The 16,207-nt window shown below is 41.1% G+C and overlaps 2 protein-coding genes across 5 annotated transcripts in view; one reads left to right on the forward strand and one right to left on the reverse strand.

Annotated features, from left to right (window-relative positions):
- MCM9 (minichromosome maintenance 9 homologous recombination repair factor) overlaps nt 1–16,207 on the reverse strand; it is a 74,534-nt gene that overhangs the window by 25,076 nt on the left and 33,251 nt on the right. The window contains exon 1 of one of the 4 annotated variants that reach the window (XM_030556192.1): nt 1,320–1,419. The exons of 2 other annotated variants lie outside the window; for them this stretch is intronic. Coding sequence is in view for 1 of the 2 variants with exons in the window: in XM_030556194.1 (XP_030412054.1) it covers nt 15,423–15,589 (167 nt within the window). In the remaining variant the exon portion in view is untranslated. Of the gene's footprint in view, nt 1–1,319; nt 1,420–12,936; nt 15,590–16,207 lie in introns of those variants that run through there. One more of the 4 variants, XM_030556194.1, reaches the window with a different exon arrangement.
- On the forward strand, nt 271–16,167 carry ASF1A (anti-silencing function 1A histone chaperone). Its single transcript, XM_030556204.1, has 4 exons — nt 271–612; nt 5,237–5,352; nt 12,453–12,629; nt 15,703–16,167. Exons 1-4 carry the CDS (start codon nt 504–506, stop codon nt 15,913–15,915), a joined length of 615 nt encoding a protein of 204 aa, XP_030412064.1. The 5' UTR covers nt 271–503; the 3' UTR covers nt 15,916–16,167.

Consider the following 16,207-nt stretch of genomic DNA (forward strand, 5'->3'; position numbering starts at 1 on the left):
AACAAAAAAGCCAACTCCAGCCACTGATGCCCTTCCGTACATTTTGTGAGCCCAGTGCGCAAATAATGTCAGACTAGCTCATCCTTCATTCTTTCGTTCCTCCTACATTCAGTCCAGCCACTTTGTTCTAAGCCTTTAGCCTACTCTGGGCCAGCAGGTGGAGCAGCAGATAATATTTTCAATCCCATTCAGAGCAAAGGAGCCCATCTTGTTCTTTCAGGAAGCTTCAGGAGGAGGGTCATAGCTCAGTGTGCAGCCAATCAGTGCCAAGGCTGCCAGTTAACAGAGCAGAATGGGCTGTAGTTTAGTGGAATAGGAAAGCTGCAAAACAGTGTGGAGTGTTCCTGTTGTAAATAAAAGAAAAAAAAAGTTTCTCAAGTCATAGCTCCACAACCTTGGCCAAGTACTAGCACTGGAGTTTGTGCTTTACAAAAAAATAACACATTGGACTTTATTGTGCTGCATTAACACCCTATTCCTATTGTTTGTATTTTTTTCAAAATATGGCAAAGGTTCAGGTGAACAATGTAGTGGTGCTGGATAATCCTTCTCCTTTCTACAATCCTTTTCAGTTCGAAATCACGTTTGAGTGCATAGAGGACCTGTCTGAAGGTGAGTAGATTTTTTCCCAGTACGGATTTTATAACCCAGAGCTACTAGTTTCAGGTTTTAAAAGGTTTAAACTTTGCAAAGGCCTGCTGCTACTATTTAACAGTTTCTCCTTCGCTGCCTCGGTGTGAGTAGATGAAAGGATGTGCTGGCAGGCATCTAAATGCTGTTTAGAAATGCTCTGTCTTCGGCTGGCGCGTTTAGGTTGGAAGGCAAGGGAAAGTTGATTATTGTGTCCTCAGCTGCAGAGTTGAGGGCTGCTGTATTTCGGATCCAAACATGCATTTTAGAACGTAAGCTTAAGTTGCCAGGAACTTGTTTGAGTGGTGGTAGCCATGTTGCCAGCTTTGTGTTTGTGTGTGTGTGTATGAGGGGTTAACGAGCACATCTCAGCGTGCATCCCTTTTGCTGAGGTGAACTGATGCTGAGCAGAGCAAAGCGATATGCTGCTGAAACGTTGCACTAAGTGGGGAAAACACATCCCAGGAAATATTTTCATTGTCTTGATATTCGATTTGAATATTTTTTGGAGAAAACATCGGGGGGGGAGGGTTGGTTAAAGTAAAGAGATTTAAATGTAGCTGCAGCACTTAATATTTTACAAAATGTCTGAAAATAATCAAGGTAGCCGACTGAATCCCTTTACAGATGTAGTATTATTGTGGGTACTAAGCCCCCCCGGGGAGGGAAATAATATTTTTAGCACTCACTTGAAAGTTGCTGTTTGTTGGCAGCCAGGGGTCCAGGTGTACTGTGCTATGTCCTGCCAGCTGGGGATCTCACGTTCACTCTTCAAACCTAGTCTTTTGCTCCCCAGCCTAGACAGAGCGGGGTGCGCCGTGCAGGGAGTGAGGTCAGCAATGTATCCACCCACTGCCGAGTACAGAGGGTGGACTAGGCATTAACCTTTTGCATCGCTCAGCAGCGGCGACTCCAGTGCGGGTTACTCTCACCAAATTCTACAGGAATCGTCCAGAAGGGTTCACAGCAGTGACCCTACCGTGTACTGGGCCAGTGCTGCAGGTTAATAAACAGGATTTTTACAGCACAAAGCAAAATCTATTTCTCTTCTGGCCAGAGGAGCTCTCCGGGACCACTGGTCTCACCACTGTGGTCTGGGAGAGGGGAATGGGCTTCTTTTAGCTTCCCTCAAGAGCACTGGCAGAACAGGTGAATGAAGCAAGCTATTAGTGACCAGTCTGAAAGTTACTTAAGCGTTGGAGAGAGGAGTGGGAGTGCCTGTGGCCACAACTGATTTGCATCTTGTGCTCTCTGTGCCTCCATGAAGAGGACTGATCCAATAGGTGCTAGTCACCTCACCACTGTTGCTCACATGGGATACATGGGGATCCCAGCATTTTAAGGGGTAGGGGATAATAAACATACTTATTTTTGTTTTAATTTTATGGGGGAACTAAACAGTTCAAAGCTTTGGTAATGGGATATATGGAGTGTTTCCTACCTTTGTGCCACCAGTTCAAATCCAGCCCAGATCTGTATCTTTCAGTCACTATTATTTTATTATATTTACTACTATTTTATTACTATTTACATTACATGCATTTGGTCAGACCAGTTTCGAGGGGGCAAGTGTTCACATCATAAGAAAACACCACAATATTTGGTCTAATTGTCATATTTGCTGGTACATTCCGCAGAGGCCCCATCTACACTCAAGATTTCCTTAAATTCTCTAACTGTTGCTCTAGCATTATTGCAGATCACCAGTTTTCTCAGTGGTAGATGAGTTAGTTTAGGCCAGCTGCCATGGTTTGTACACGTATGTGGTAAACACCTGTGCTGAGGTGGTGAGAAATTTTTTAAAGATTTCTCTAGTGTAAACAAGGCATCCATGCCATGGTGCTACTCTTTCAGACTACTTGGATGGTAGAGCTGGTGCGGAATGTAGCAGCCTGTTTAATTGGTGGTGCTCCAGACAAGACACAGATTACACCAGTGCTGCAAAGACTTCAACCCTCCCTTCCTATTTGTGTACATTTGTATGTCTCACACTCAACACTAGATGGATTTAAATGAAAGTTTGGCCAGGCTGATTAGTGGCTAAATGAGCAGAAATAAAGACGGCTTACTTCAATTTTTTTTTGCACTATTATCCCTGTTGTCAACTGAGAATGCGAAGTACAGATATAGCATAACCACCAATCACCATGTGTCTACCTCCACATGGCCACAGATGTTGATCTTTCATATAAGTCAGCAGTTCTCAAACTGTGGTCAGGACCCCAGTGGGGTCACCAGAGCCAGCATTAGAATTGCTGGGACCCAGGGCTGAAGCCCAAGCTCCACTCCAACCCAGCACAGCCGGGCTTGGGCTGTGGCCCCCTCTCCGCTGACCTGGGGTGGGAGGGCTTGGTCTCCAGCCCCTGCTCGCCCCACCGAGTGATGGAGTTTTGGCTCTGGCTCCCCTGGAGTCATGTAGTAACTTTATTGTCAGAAGGGGGTCACAGTGCAATGAAGTTTGAGAACCCCGATATAAGTCATTATAATTATTATTATTACAGATAATCTTTTCTTCATAAATTTTATGAAGAAAGTTGTATCCTTGCTTTAATTTTCAAACACTAATATCTTGGTCATTTACTGTATTTTTTTCTCTCCAAATCAGACCAATACCTTGCCAATTTAATTTTTTAACTTCGGCTATTTAAACTATTTTAAAAGTTACTGATGGGCACACAGTCTTAAACAAGTAGGATTTGATAGCATATAATTTATGAAATAGCTTTTACTCCTTCCATACCCCCCGCCCCCAAATATTATTCCTAGTCTGAAATGTTGTAAACTATCAGTCCAGAATGATTTATACAGCAGTGCTTTGGAACAGTGGCTTATAATGGATACGCTATGAACTTCCCTGGCCTATACAATACTCCTCAATTGTGTGTGGTATATTTACATAGGAATTGCCGTAGTGGATCTGACCATTTACCTGTCTAGTCTGATATCTTGTCTTGGCAATGCCCAATACCAGATACTTCAAAGGTTGGCAAATAATTCCCATCCAGCACCTGGAAAATTATGCTGTGCTATACAAAGGGAACAAAATGCCTTCCTGAATCCTATGAGTTATGCCATTTAAAAAATAAACATAGCAAAAAGTATGATAAAAAATAGGGACTTGAATCATAAAGCAGCCAAGTTGTGTTACAATGTTGCATTTTCTTCCTTACTTTGGGCTAGTCTACACTGGCAATGCTAAAGCAGCGCCTTGGCAGTGCTTTAACATGGCTTGTGTGGTCGCTGGCAGAGCGCTCTCCCAGTGCTCTAAAAAACCCACCCCCTCGAGGGGCATAGCTCCCAGCACTGGTGCATTGTCTATACTGGCGTTTTACAGCAGGGAAACTTGCTGAGCTCGGGGGGGGGAGGGGGGTGTTTTTTCACATCCCTGAGCAAGAAAGTTGCAGCGCTACAAGTTGCCAGTGTAGACAAGCCCTTAGGCTCCTGTCCTGTATCAAGAATGCCTGGCATAGACTCCTGTTTGCACCTGTGCAGAGTGTCTTGTCAAAGACTATGGAATGGCATAGGAGTATGCGCTAATGACGGTGTATGCGTGATCAGGGCACAGTCCCATACTGAAAGACAAGATGAAAATGTATCACATCAGGTTATTTTTTTTAAAGGCATTCTTTGAAACAGATTTTAAAATAAGTTCCATTTTAAAAAAAGGAAATAATCACAAATGGCCTCTTTCAATAAGAAAAACCCATCATAGTGACCTTTTATTGTCTGTTTAAAATGCAAGAATTCTGGCGGGTTAGTTCTGCCATGTGTGTGTTTTATCTGGAAAGTGAAAGTTAAAAATAAGCAAAAGTAAGAGCTAATGGATGTTAGTTGATAGTTTCAGTTTTTAAACAGGGAGCTGGGGCAGAGAGTAAGCACAGCAATATACATGGGCCAGGAAACCTATGAACTGTTAGTATTGTTTGGTTTCTTTAAATTGTATTATGAAACCATACAATACATTTGATTTTAAATAAAATGGTTATAAATTCCATCTCAAGATTCAGGTTACATCCAAACACCAAAACTTTTACTGAGAGTATTCTGTAATCACAATATCAATTATATATCTGTGTGTGTACAGTGGGCTAGCTATTCAATTAACAAGGTAGCCGGCTCTGCAAAAAAAATAAAATTGGGGGGTGGGGGAGCAGGGGAACTCTGCTTGGATGTTGTACTGCTGTTTAGTCCATGGCTACCTCATGTAAATGAGCTCTTCACTTTCTACATGCAACTGCAACTATGTCCAGCATCCCTCTCTCTCCATTCATGAGAAGCCTATGTCCAAAAATAGCATTACACAGCCTTTTCCCAGGGGGCATACCATTTCTGAATAATGCTGGCAGCAAAGGGTGTACAACTTAGAAAGCTCATGTAGAGTTGTATTGGTATAACTAAAGCGGTATAATTATGCTAGTAAATTTCCCCTTGTAGACAAGCCTGTAATCTTTATGGACCAGCAGCTATGGAGGCAGTTTTGGGCTAAAGTCCTAAATAAGCAAGACCTGGGATCCTTAGGCTATGGACTGACTTTTTCAAAGAGAGAGAATTAAATTTTGTGCAAATTTTGGGCATTTTTTAAAATGTTGTTTTTGTTTTAATGTAGATTTGGAATGGAAAATAATTTATGTGGGTTCAGCAGAAAGTGAGGAGTATGATCAAGTCTTAGACTCCGTTTTAGTAGGACCTGTTCCTGCAGGAAGGCACATGTTTGTATTTCAGGTAAGTTTGTTATTTTCAATATTGCTAAAACAATTGAGTTAATTCAGTGTTTAAAGGGGACAGCCTAAAGCAAAGCAGCATTTCAATAATATATTTTTTCCTAGCAAACACCATTTTGTGTCAACTCCTTAAATCTACTGTTCCTGACTTTAAGGCCTTATCTGCATGAGCCCTTGTTTTTCCTGAAATTTCCTACTGCTACAGCTCCACTTGTGGTATCAATGAGGGAATAGGGGGAGGGGGCAAGATTAGACAACACAGTGGTTAAAAATACCAGTTAGCTGGTCTATGATAGCACTTCCCAACATTTGTACCACTGGTGAGGTTGTGGTGGGTACAGCAGTTGTGGGAAACTTTGGGTATAAAAGGTTAGTCTAGGCCCCTCCTCCCAGTGACCAGCTCATGGTAAAACTTAACAGGACAGCCATCTATTTATCTTTGTTCAGCAAGACAATATTGCATCATGATGTTTGGATCTTCATGCCATGATGTTAGAATAGCAACGCAACGTCACAAGTCCTGAAATAAGTTTGGGATTCTCAATTTAGCATTGAAGCACGTCAGGGAGACCCATGAGGATTAGGACTCACCCATAAATTTTCAGATGTTTGAAAATCCTAAGAGCTACCAACTGACAAAGCAAAGAGTTACAGATAAGGCAGTGCCTAAGGGAAAATGGGGAGAGAATGGCTGTGAGGTGGCTTAATGCACTGGTCTGGTTTAAGTCTCACTTTAATTCCTAGTGGTGCTTTTTCCGTATCACAAAACCATGACTCAGGCTTGGTCTACACCTCAAATTTAGGGCTGGTTTACACCTAAAACTTAGGTCAACGTAGCTATGTTGTTCAGGGGTGTGAAAAATTCACACACCCCAAGAGACATTGCTAAGCCGACCTAGGCCTCAGTAGAGACACAGCTAGGTCGACTGAAGAATTCTTCCATTGGCCTAGTTACTGCCTCTTGAGAAGGTGGATTGACTACAGTGACAGAAAACAAGTGACTATGCTACAGCAGCACAACTGTAGGTATGCTACTGTAGGGCTTGTAGTGTAGACATATCCTCAGTTCAGCACAACCTCTTTTTATCCAGTGCTAGCCTCGTCTGGTAAGAGGACTAAAATGCACTGGCAGAAGTGTCAGACTAAAACTAAAATTAGCTCCTTCCAGAAGAACTGTACTTCCATCCCCACATGAGAACTGCACTTTATGGCAAAGATACACTGGACTTCACGCATATAACTAAAGAAAATATAACTGAAGACATAAATGAGCTTCTATCTTTCTGACAGTTGATACAGTTGTTTTAAGGGTGGTGTCAAGGTGTGTGTAGAAAATCTTGAATAAATATGTACATCCCAATTATCTGAATGCTTCAGAGCACGTCTGAAACTTTCGGATAAAGGAAAACTTTATTTCACAGGGCAGGTCAAAGGCACAGCAATAAGAGCAGGAAGGCGGATACATTTAGCAGTCTTTTATATACAAATCATTCTCTAAGCATTTCACTATTAATTAGGTTTCAATACTGGGGCTGTTTTCTGCCCACTACCAATAAAGATGATGTATGAGAAATTACTTCCCTTATTAGAATTTCTTCCACTATCAAGTTTTAACCCTTTAGTCATAACAACTTACTAGGTAAATTGACAGAAGAGGTCTGTGGCCTTCTGTGATGCCTTTGGAAACGGGTTGCACTGTGGTACACTGCTCAAAAAGATGAGCTGGTATTTATGCCTCTGTTTTTTTAAAGATACATTAGTTTGAGTGAAGAATCTGATTCATTTTTAAAACTAAAAATTACAATTAATATTTTTTAAGTTATAAATGTTACTTGTGGTAGAGAGAGATAGGAGGAAGAGCTGATGTTGTTTATCTAAAGAGTCACATCTCTGGACATGTGAAGTTTGGACAATCAGGGTTACCTGTATAACATGTGCCCCAGATATGATATTTACACAGGAAGGAATCATTTATCATGTTTCAACTATGAATATTTATCTTACCTCAGCCAAATTAGGAGTTAGACATACAGAACATTGGTTATATTGGAATATATCCTGTGCATGATTCTGTACAAGCTCTCCTGTAAGTTCTCCTACCTGTTTCTTTAGCAAAGTACCTGCAGCCCAAAGTGTATTAAACTTTGATCATCAAATTTCACAAGGGGGATTGGGCCTGGTTAATACTTAAATGGGAGACCACCAAGCATAGGTGCTGACTCCATGGGTGCTCCAGGACTGGAGCACTCATGGGAAAAAAAATGGCTGCTCAGCATCCACCGGCAGTTCCCCCAATCAGCGCCTCCCCTTCCCCCCCAGCACCTGCTACCTGCCGGCAGCCCCGCCGGTCAGCACCTCCCCTTTCCCTCCAGCGCACCCCGTGATCAGCTGTTCTGCAGCGTGCAAGAGGCACTAGCGGAGAGGAGTGAGAACGCTCAGGGGAGGGGGTGGAATGGGGTGGGAAGAGTCAGGGCAGGGGCAGAGCAGGGGTGGGGCTTTGGGGGAAGGGGTGGAGTTGGGGCGGGGCCGGGGAGAAGCCCAGGGGAGCATCCCCCCCGCCCTCCGGCACATTAGAAAGTTGGCATCTCTACCACCAAGAACAAAGCGGGGCACTGCAGGAAGTCATGCTGGTGATTCAATAGGCAGTATTTTCTTCCTGCTGAGTCAGTAACTGAACCAATGCCCCAGCATAGGATGCTGTGTTGCTGTAGGGGAAATCTTTTGATAAGATGTAAAATTACAATTCTGAGCACCTGGGCACATTAAAGATCTCACAGCCCTTTCTGCACAAAAGGGTGACTCAGTGGTGCTGTTTAGACTAGCAAAATTAGGTGAGTTTGGCAAACAAGTAAATAGTTGACATATGTTAACTAAAACACAGTTAAACAACACTTTGTACTTAGTCTAGATGAAGGCAGTGGCATTTATAAAAGATGTGAACTGGTTGTGGTTATTAGTAAGGGACAAGCTAATGACCATGACCAGATAACATGTTTTAAAGGCTAGTGTTTGTCTATGCCAGGTGCTAAGTGGCTTTAAAAATGTGTTAACGCACATTAACCAACACTGAGAGAACACACAACATATGACAGATGTTTTTAGTCACATCACTTAATGCACTACTGGAAAACACTCAGATACTGCTGTGAGGAGTGCTATATAAGAACCCATATAGAATGCAACAGACTAGAACATGTTTGCTGAACACTTCATTCTCCTAGTCTAGACAGGGCCATGCCTTTCTATAACACAATTTGCTTAATTAAATTCTGCCTATTTAAATGCTCCCTGCAGTTTCAAGCCATTATTTTCACTCTCTGTATAAATCTGTGGTTGTGCATCGATGAAATTGCTAAATCTTTCCCCAGAAGCATCTGCATTTCATTGGCAGGTGAGGAAGCAATTATTGTATGTGCACGAGTATGTATATTTTCATATAGGGCCAAATTTTCTGATGGCATAACTGTAGTAAGTGGAGTTCAGCCAGAACCTCCAGTGACGTGGATTCTGCAAACTCCCTTGGATGCCTATTCCAGCTCTCAACTATCCTCATAGTTAGAAAGTTTTTTCCTAATATTTAACCTAAATCTCCCTTATTGCAGATTAAGCCCATTACTTCTTGTCCCACCTTCAATACCAGGGGACAGGGAGAATAATTGATTACCATCCTCTTTATAACAGCTCTTAATATACTTGAAGACTATTCTCAGGTCTCCCCGTAATCATCTTTTCCCAAGACTAAACACGCCCAGCTTTTTAACCTTTCCCCCTAAGTCAGGTTTTCTAAACCTTTTATCATTTTTGTTGCTCACCTTTGGACTCTCTCAAATTTGTCCATGTCCTTCTGTGTGGCGCCAGGGACAGGGGACAGTACACGAGCTGAGGCCTTTCCAATGCCAAGTACAGTGGGAGAGTTACCTCCCATGTCTTGCATATGACACACTTGTTCATACAGCCTGAAATGATATATGCCTTTTTTCTCAACTGCATCAAATTGTTGGCTCATATTCCATGATAACCCCCAGATCCTTTTCAGTAGCACTACTGCCTAGCCAATTATTCCTCATTTTGTAGCTGTGCATTTGATTTTTCCTTCCTAAGAGTAGTACTTTGCACTTGTCTTTACCGAATTGCATTTTATTGATTTCAGACCAACTCTCCATTTTAAGGTCGTTTTGAATTCTAATCCTGCCCTCTCAAGTACTAGCAGGCCTTCCCCAATTGATTTCATCTGCAGATTTTTAGAAGCATACTCTCCATTCCATTCTCAAAGTCATTTTTAAAAATATTGAACAACACTGGTTCCAGGATAGATGCCTGCAGTACCACACTAGATATGTCCTTGCAGTTTGACAGTGAACCATTGATAACTACTCTTTGTGTACTGTTTTTCAACCAGTTGTGCACCCACCTTATAGTAATTTCATCTAGACTACATTTCCCTAGTTTGTTTATGAGAATATCATGTAGGACTTACTGTGTCAAAAGCCTTACTAAATTCAAGATCTGTCACATCTCCTTCTTTGCTCTGGTCCACTAGGCCAATACCCCTGTGCAAGAAGGAAATTAGATTGGTTTGGCATGATTTGTTCTTGACAAATCCATGTTGGCTATTGCTAATTACCCTGTTGTCCTCTAGGTGCTTACAAACTGATTGTTTAATATTTTTGTTCCAGTATCTTTCCAAGTATCCAAGTTAGGTTGACTGGTCTATAATTCCTGGGTCCTCTTTGTTCCCCTTTTTAAAGATAGGTGCTATGTTTGCCCTTCTCCAGTCCTCTGCGACCTTACCTGTCCTCCATGAGTTCTTGAAGATAATTGCTAGCAGTTCTGATATTGCTTCAGACAGTTCCTTAAGTGCTGTGGGATGAATTCTATCAAGTCTTGTCCATTTGAGTATATCTAACTTATCTGAATATTCTTTAACCTGTTCTTTCCCTATTCTGGCTTGTGTTTCTGACTCCTCCTTCTTATTAATAATTATGTTAAATAGCTGGTCACCATTAATCTTTTTAGTGAAGACTGACTTAAAACAGGCATTATAGACCTCAACCTTCTTGATATGATCCGCTAGCTTTCCTTCCCAGCTAAGTAGTGGACCTACATGTTCCTTCATCTTTCTCTGGCTCCTTATGTATTTATAATTTTTTCTTATTGCCCTTTATTTCCCTTGCTAGGTGTAACTCATTTTGTGTCTTAGCCTTTTTGATTTTGGATATACTGCCTGGCTGCCTTGGTGCGTGCCTGATTTTGGATAATATTGTTTGGCTATTCCCACCACAGTGGTGCTGTTGTCCCCTAGGGGTGTAACATCTCTTCCTTCTCCTCAGTAGCCACAGCCCCTAGTTAAGGTATCTAGGTTGGTTTATGGATACTTGTAGAATCAAGGAAACAGGGAACAGGAGCCAGTGACATACGATTAACCAGCTCAACAGGCCACAGTACTAGAATGTATAATAAACTATTAGAAATATGTTTGGCTGTAGCTTTCCCAGCAATAGTGCAGTGCTTAATTGCTGTTTTGTAAACATGAAGCAGTTTATGCAATGATCCCTTGAAGAAACATGCATTGTTACAAGTCCTAGGTCTAGGGTGAAACAAAAAAAAAACAAGTTATAGCTAAAAGGCATTTCAAAAGATTGGGGTTATGCCCCATTTTATGATACATATTTTTTTTTATCAACAACTATACTGCCACTGCTAGATCATTTAGAAAGATTAATGCATATTAATTAGGCCTGAGTTACTGGTTGAAAATGTGTCAGAAGTGAAGAGAGAGTCGCATTTAACACCACACATGGTGGTAAACTTCGTTATGGGGAGGGAGGCAAATAGAGTTGCCAACTTTGTAATATTTAAAAGATGGACACTCCAGCAAGCAGGGCCGGCTCCAGGCACCAGCTCAGCAAGCAGGTGCTTGGGGCGGCACGTCGGGCTCTTCAGCAGCAAGTCCCTCGGTCCCTCTCGGAGGGAAGGACCTGCTGCTGAAGAAGAAAGTGGCACAGGGTGGCTGCTGCCGAAGTGCCGCCAATTGCGGCTTTTTCTTTTTTTCCCCGCTGTTTGGGATGGCAAAAACCCTGGAGCCGGCCCTGCCAGCAAGAGTGGTGGAACTGGCCTGCCCCTTCTCCCCGAGGTCCCCCTCCTCCGCCTCACCTCTTCCCTCGAGGTCCTGCCCTCTGTTTGTTCCTCTTTCTCCCTCCCCTGTTACTCGCTGCTCTTTCCCCCCTTCCACCTGCCGGGAGAGACTTTCCTGCAGAGCTGGGGCTCGGAGCTGCAACTGCCCAATGCAGATAGGAGGCGGCCCTGGCTGAGTAGGGACTGACCTGGGTGATGATCTAGCACCTCCCTGCCCCACCTGCAATAACTGGACTTTGAGTGTGGGTGTCTGGTCAGTAGATCTGACCAGACACTATCAGGTCCCCTTTTCAACCAGACTTTCCCGTTGAAAACCGGGCACTTGGACATCCTAGAGACAAAAGACATACAGGTTCCTTCTCTTATTAGCCTGTGGAATAGCTCAAACCTCACTGCAATCCAGTCCCCTCTCCTTGCGGAAGTATGATTTGCAGTTTTTCCTCACCAGATTAATCTATCAGCTATGAAAACTTATGCACCCCAGTGTAACCTCACAGACCTCATGAAAAATAAGCTAACAAGGGTAATCTTTCAAGGTTGGTGTGGAGAACAGTGGCACAGCAGAGTGGAGGGACATTAGTGCACCTGGCCGAACTACATATTACCTGGTAATTGGTCAAAAAAACGCAATTTCAGATGCAAAAGCTGCCTGTTCATCTAGGTTTCAGAAGTAACAAAAACCAAACAAATAAACCCTGGAGACTGAATTGCTATGTATCTCTAGAGAGTAGTGCCCTAAATCCAAGGTTGCAATTACTGAGAGAGCAGTGTAGATGTGCTTGCACTCTATCTCCCGACTATGCATGAATCATCAATTTAAAATTTGTGCACAGCCATTGCTTAATCCACATGATGGATGTGACATACAACCCTACTGCCCCTTGCTAGATAGCCATATGGTATAAAATTGGAGATAAGGCAGATCAATCTGTATTGATTCAATAACCTTTTCCTTTTACATTTTAGGCTGACGCTCCTAATCCAGGACTTATTCCAGATGCAGATGCAGTAGGTGTAACAGTTGTGTTAATTACATGCACCTACCGAGGCCAAGAATTTATTAGAGTCGGCTATTATGTAAACAATGAATATACTGAAACAGAATTAAGAGAGAATCCTCCAGTAAAACCAGACTTTTCTAAGGTAAGAAATGTTCTATTCTGGTCACGTATCCAAAGCAGGGTTAACATAATAGGCTTGCTTTCTTAAAAAACAAAACCAAACAATTCCTTAAGCCAATGATACTTAGACCTCAGTAGTTCGGGAACCAAATTAGCAATCAGCATTACCCAAAAGAGCCACAGTAGTGTGAATTCATCATTTCATTTACTACAGTATTATATATTCATATTTAAACAGTATGCTGGGGAAATATAGTGTGTGTGTGTGTGTGTATATAATATAAAATTCTCACAGCAAAATGGATGACCAAGTATTATTTTATCAACTACAATTGGTTAATAACATAGCAAAGGCACCCTGATAGGTTAATAACTTAGATCTGTTAATAATTAAATTACAGTATTTTAATATCATGTGCTGCAGTGACCCACAGGAGACACATTAAAGAACCATTTGCAGCTTCTGAGCCTCAGTCTGACTATCACTGCCTTAAGCCATACAAAACTAGCTATCAAAATCAAGCAAAAACAAAAGATTTAGAAAAAAATTTAAGGTGACACTTAGTTATCATAGTTTTGAAGGGGATCGGGATACAGGTTTTCATTCAGAATCCTTCCCAGATCAGAAGTGATCAGAAGCTATTGCCATCTTGCATGGATTATGTGAAATGAGTTGTTGGTCTCTTTCCATTTCCGAATGGACAAACATCCATGTCACAAATATCATAATTGATATTCATATTAACAAAAACTGGAGATGGGCCAAATTTGGGCTGCGGAGACTGACTTGATTAGAGTTGGCTGAATAATCACGCATAGTTGCTAAGTCACATATTTGACTTAAAAATATCAAAACACAAAATCTAAGCTAAGAACATGAGCTAAAAAAGAGTCTGTTTTTTGTTAAACTAGGTCAGGATTAGCATTAAAATGACTTGTCAAATAAGAATTATTTGGAACACAACACTGCACAGAGGGAGGGCATTGGCAAATGTCTGTTCACCTGCAAACGGGCAAGGTGTCCCCATTGACTTCCACAGGGGTCTGTCTTTGGGGTTCTATGAGGGCACAGTGATCTGCCTCCATGGAACACCATGTCGGGGTCAGGGCCTTTATTTGCATGGAAATTTAAGGAAGAAATGTATATAAATTGATGTTAGAAGGCTAATGGGGAAGGGTAATGAGGTAAATTTGTTTTTCCATTATAGGTAAATGATATGATGTTAAAATCTGAAGAGTGGACCAGAATAATACATGTACTGCAATAATTAGGCCAGAGAAAAGCCACACATTCCCCCAAAATGATACCCTGATATAACTACACTTAAATTGTGGATCACTAAAGGACACTTAAGGCCATGATTTTCAGAAATGACCAGTGATTTGGTGTGCTTAACCTGAGACACCCTACAGGGGCCTAATTTTCAGGGGTCAGGTGCATGGCAGTTCCTGAAAATCAGGCCCCTTGAAGGGGCTTTGAGTTGGTCACCCAAAGTTGCTATTAACTTTTGAATATCTTCACCTTAGATCTCCAATCTGTTCCTTTCTTTCTCCCATTTATTTTTGACTTTATAACCATTTCCTTTTATGCCATTTTTTTATGGTGTAAATGCTGAAGTTTTGGCTTCTAAATATCCAAGTTTCTTCAAAAGTTCTTGAACTAAAACAAAACTAAACCCCCTCAACTACTACTTTAATCTAGTATCATTTGTTTATGCAACGTTAACTCTGCTTTTAACAAAAATGCAGCAAACTTCTTCTGAACTATTTTCACTCACTAATACTTCAGGAGGTTCTTAATTTTATCTAGCAATTTTGGTGGCAGGGCACATAATGAAAGTGCCGAATTCTTGGCTAAATTAGAATTCTTCTGTGCAGAATTTAGACATTTAGTTTGAGTTGAAAATGCATTGGTTAAAAACATAATTATAATTGAAGGGGAACTAAGCAGATCAGGTTTGAAAATAAAAGGTTGTCAATTTGGGTAAGAGGAATTACTCAATGACCATTTTTCTTTGGTGAGAAAGATCAGTTTTTAGCTCCAGGGCAGAGTTTTCCCATGATTAGTTTAATAATTAATTGATTGTACTGTGATCCGTATGCAGTGACTTCGAGGGATGGTGTAGATTGCTGCCTTCCATCTGGCAAGTGTGTGCGTGCGTGCGTAAGAATCAGAGCCACAGAACTCATACTCTAAGGAAGCTAAGCTTTCATGATGAGGGCAGATGGTTCTGCAACATGGGAGATTCTCGTGTCTTAAACCATGCTGTAATATGCACGTTTTCAATAGTTAACAACAAACTTTCCAGAGTATCTTAATTAAAAAGTAGAAAGGAGGCAGTGAAAAATGAATACATTTTTTGGCTATATCCATACGCATATACCTGTCATCTTGTCAAAAAAAAATAAGGGTCATCAATACTATCTAAATGGGGCCAGGTCACCTTCCTGTTCCAAAGCTAAGTACGTTTTCAGATTTTTTTTAATAGGAATTAAATTAAATCCAATTAAGTCAAGATCAAAATGTGATCAAAAGCACACTTATGGAGTAGTGTTACTAACATGAGGAAGGACTGCAGGATCAGATAAGAACAAAGAGACACTTGATATAATTAGAGCAAACAAACAGTATTACTACTTTGCACATTGTATAATCAGTTTTATGTAATTCACTGCTGCAGGTTAGTGCCTCAGACTGTGCCTAGATTTTTTTTTTGTTTTTAAACCAGGATTGGATAATTTAATTCTGTGCTGAACATTTGTATATATGCAAGCTAAGATAAACACACTCAAATCTCATGTTTACGGTGGGATGTTAAGAAGGAAATCTACTCCCTTTGGGTGAGCATGGCACATTTAGCTTGGTGCAAGATGAGGGCTCTATGTCATCCTCTAAAGCAAGTTTGGCCACTGAGGCAGGATGCTGGACTAGATGGATTGATTCTGTATGGTAAACATCTGTTCCTGATACATATGCAGCATCTGTAGATTAAAATTCAGGTGCCATAAATTCATAGAGATTAGTTATGTTTGTACATAAATTTATACAGTAATCTTGCATGCGCACACAACTGATATACTTTCTCCTCCTCCAGCTACAAAGGAATATTTTGGCATCTAACCCCAGAGTCACAAGATTCCACATTAACTGGGAGGACAACACTGAAAAACTGGAAGATGCAGAGAGCAGTAACCCAAATCTACAGTCACTTCTTTCTACAGATGCATTACCTTCAGCATCAAAGGGGTGGTCAACATCAGAAAATTCATTAAATGTCATGTTAGAATCTCATATGGACTGCATGTGACTACCATCGTTTTGATACTGTACATGTGTTAAGCTGTAAAAACAACCAGAACTATTTGCCTGAAATTCCTTAAGTACATAGTCAACAAACAACGTGAAGAAGTTGTTTTAAAACATCCTGTAGAAAGTTTATAAGAAAAAAAACAGTATTTGAGCAAATTGTGGAATATAAATACAACTATTTTTAAGTAGTTTTTTCTCTGTGTTATTTTATTTGCTCTAAACTTAATCTGATTAAAGCATATGTATTATTTTTCTCTCTCTGTAAATATAATTAAAAACCTAAAGAACAG

The sequence above is a fragment of the Gopherus evgoodei genome, chromosome 3, assembly GCF_007399415.2.
Source record: "Gopherus evgoodei ecotype Sinaloan lineage chromosome 3, rGopEvg1_v1.p, whole genome shotgun sequence".
Classification (NCBI taxonomy): Eukaryota; Metazoa; Chordata; order Testudines; family Testudinidae; genus Gopherus; species Gopherus evgoodei.

What these genes read in the sequence shown, in the direction of transcription:
- ASF1A (XM_030556204.1), top strand. Translation starts at nt 504, where the DNA reads ATGGCAAAGGTTCAGGTGAACAATGTAGTGGTGCTGGATAATCCTTCT. An exon ending in CATAGAGGACCTGTCTGAAG is followed by an intron (nt 613 to 5,236) that starts GTGAGTAGATTT and finishes GTTTTAATGTAG; the next exon opens with ATTTGGAATGGAAAATAATT. An exon ending in GGCACATGTTTGTATTTCAG is followed by an intron (nt 5,353 to 12,452) that starts GTAAGTTTGTTA and finishes TTTACATTTTAG; the next exon opens with GCTGACGCTCCTAATCCAGG.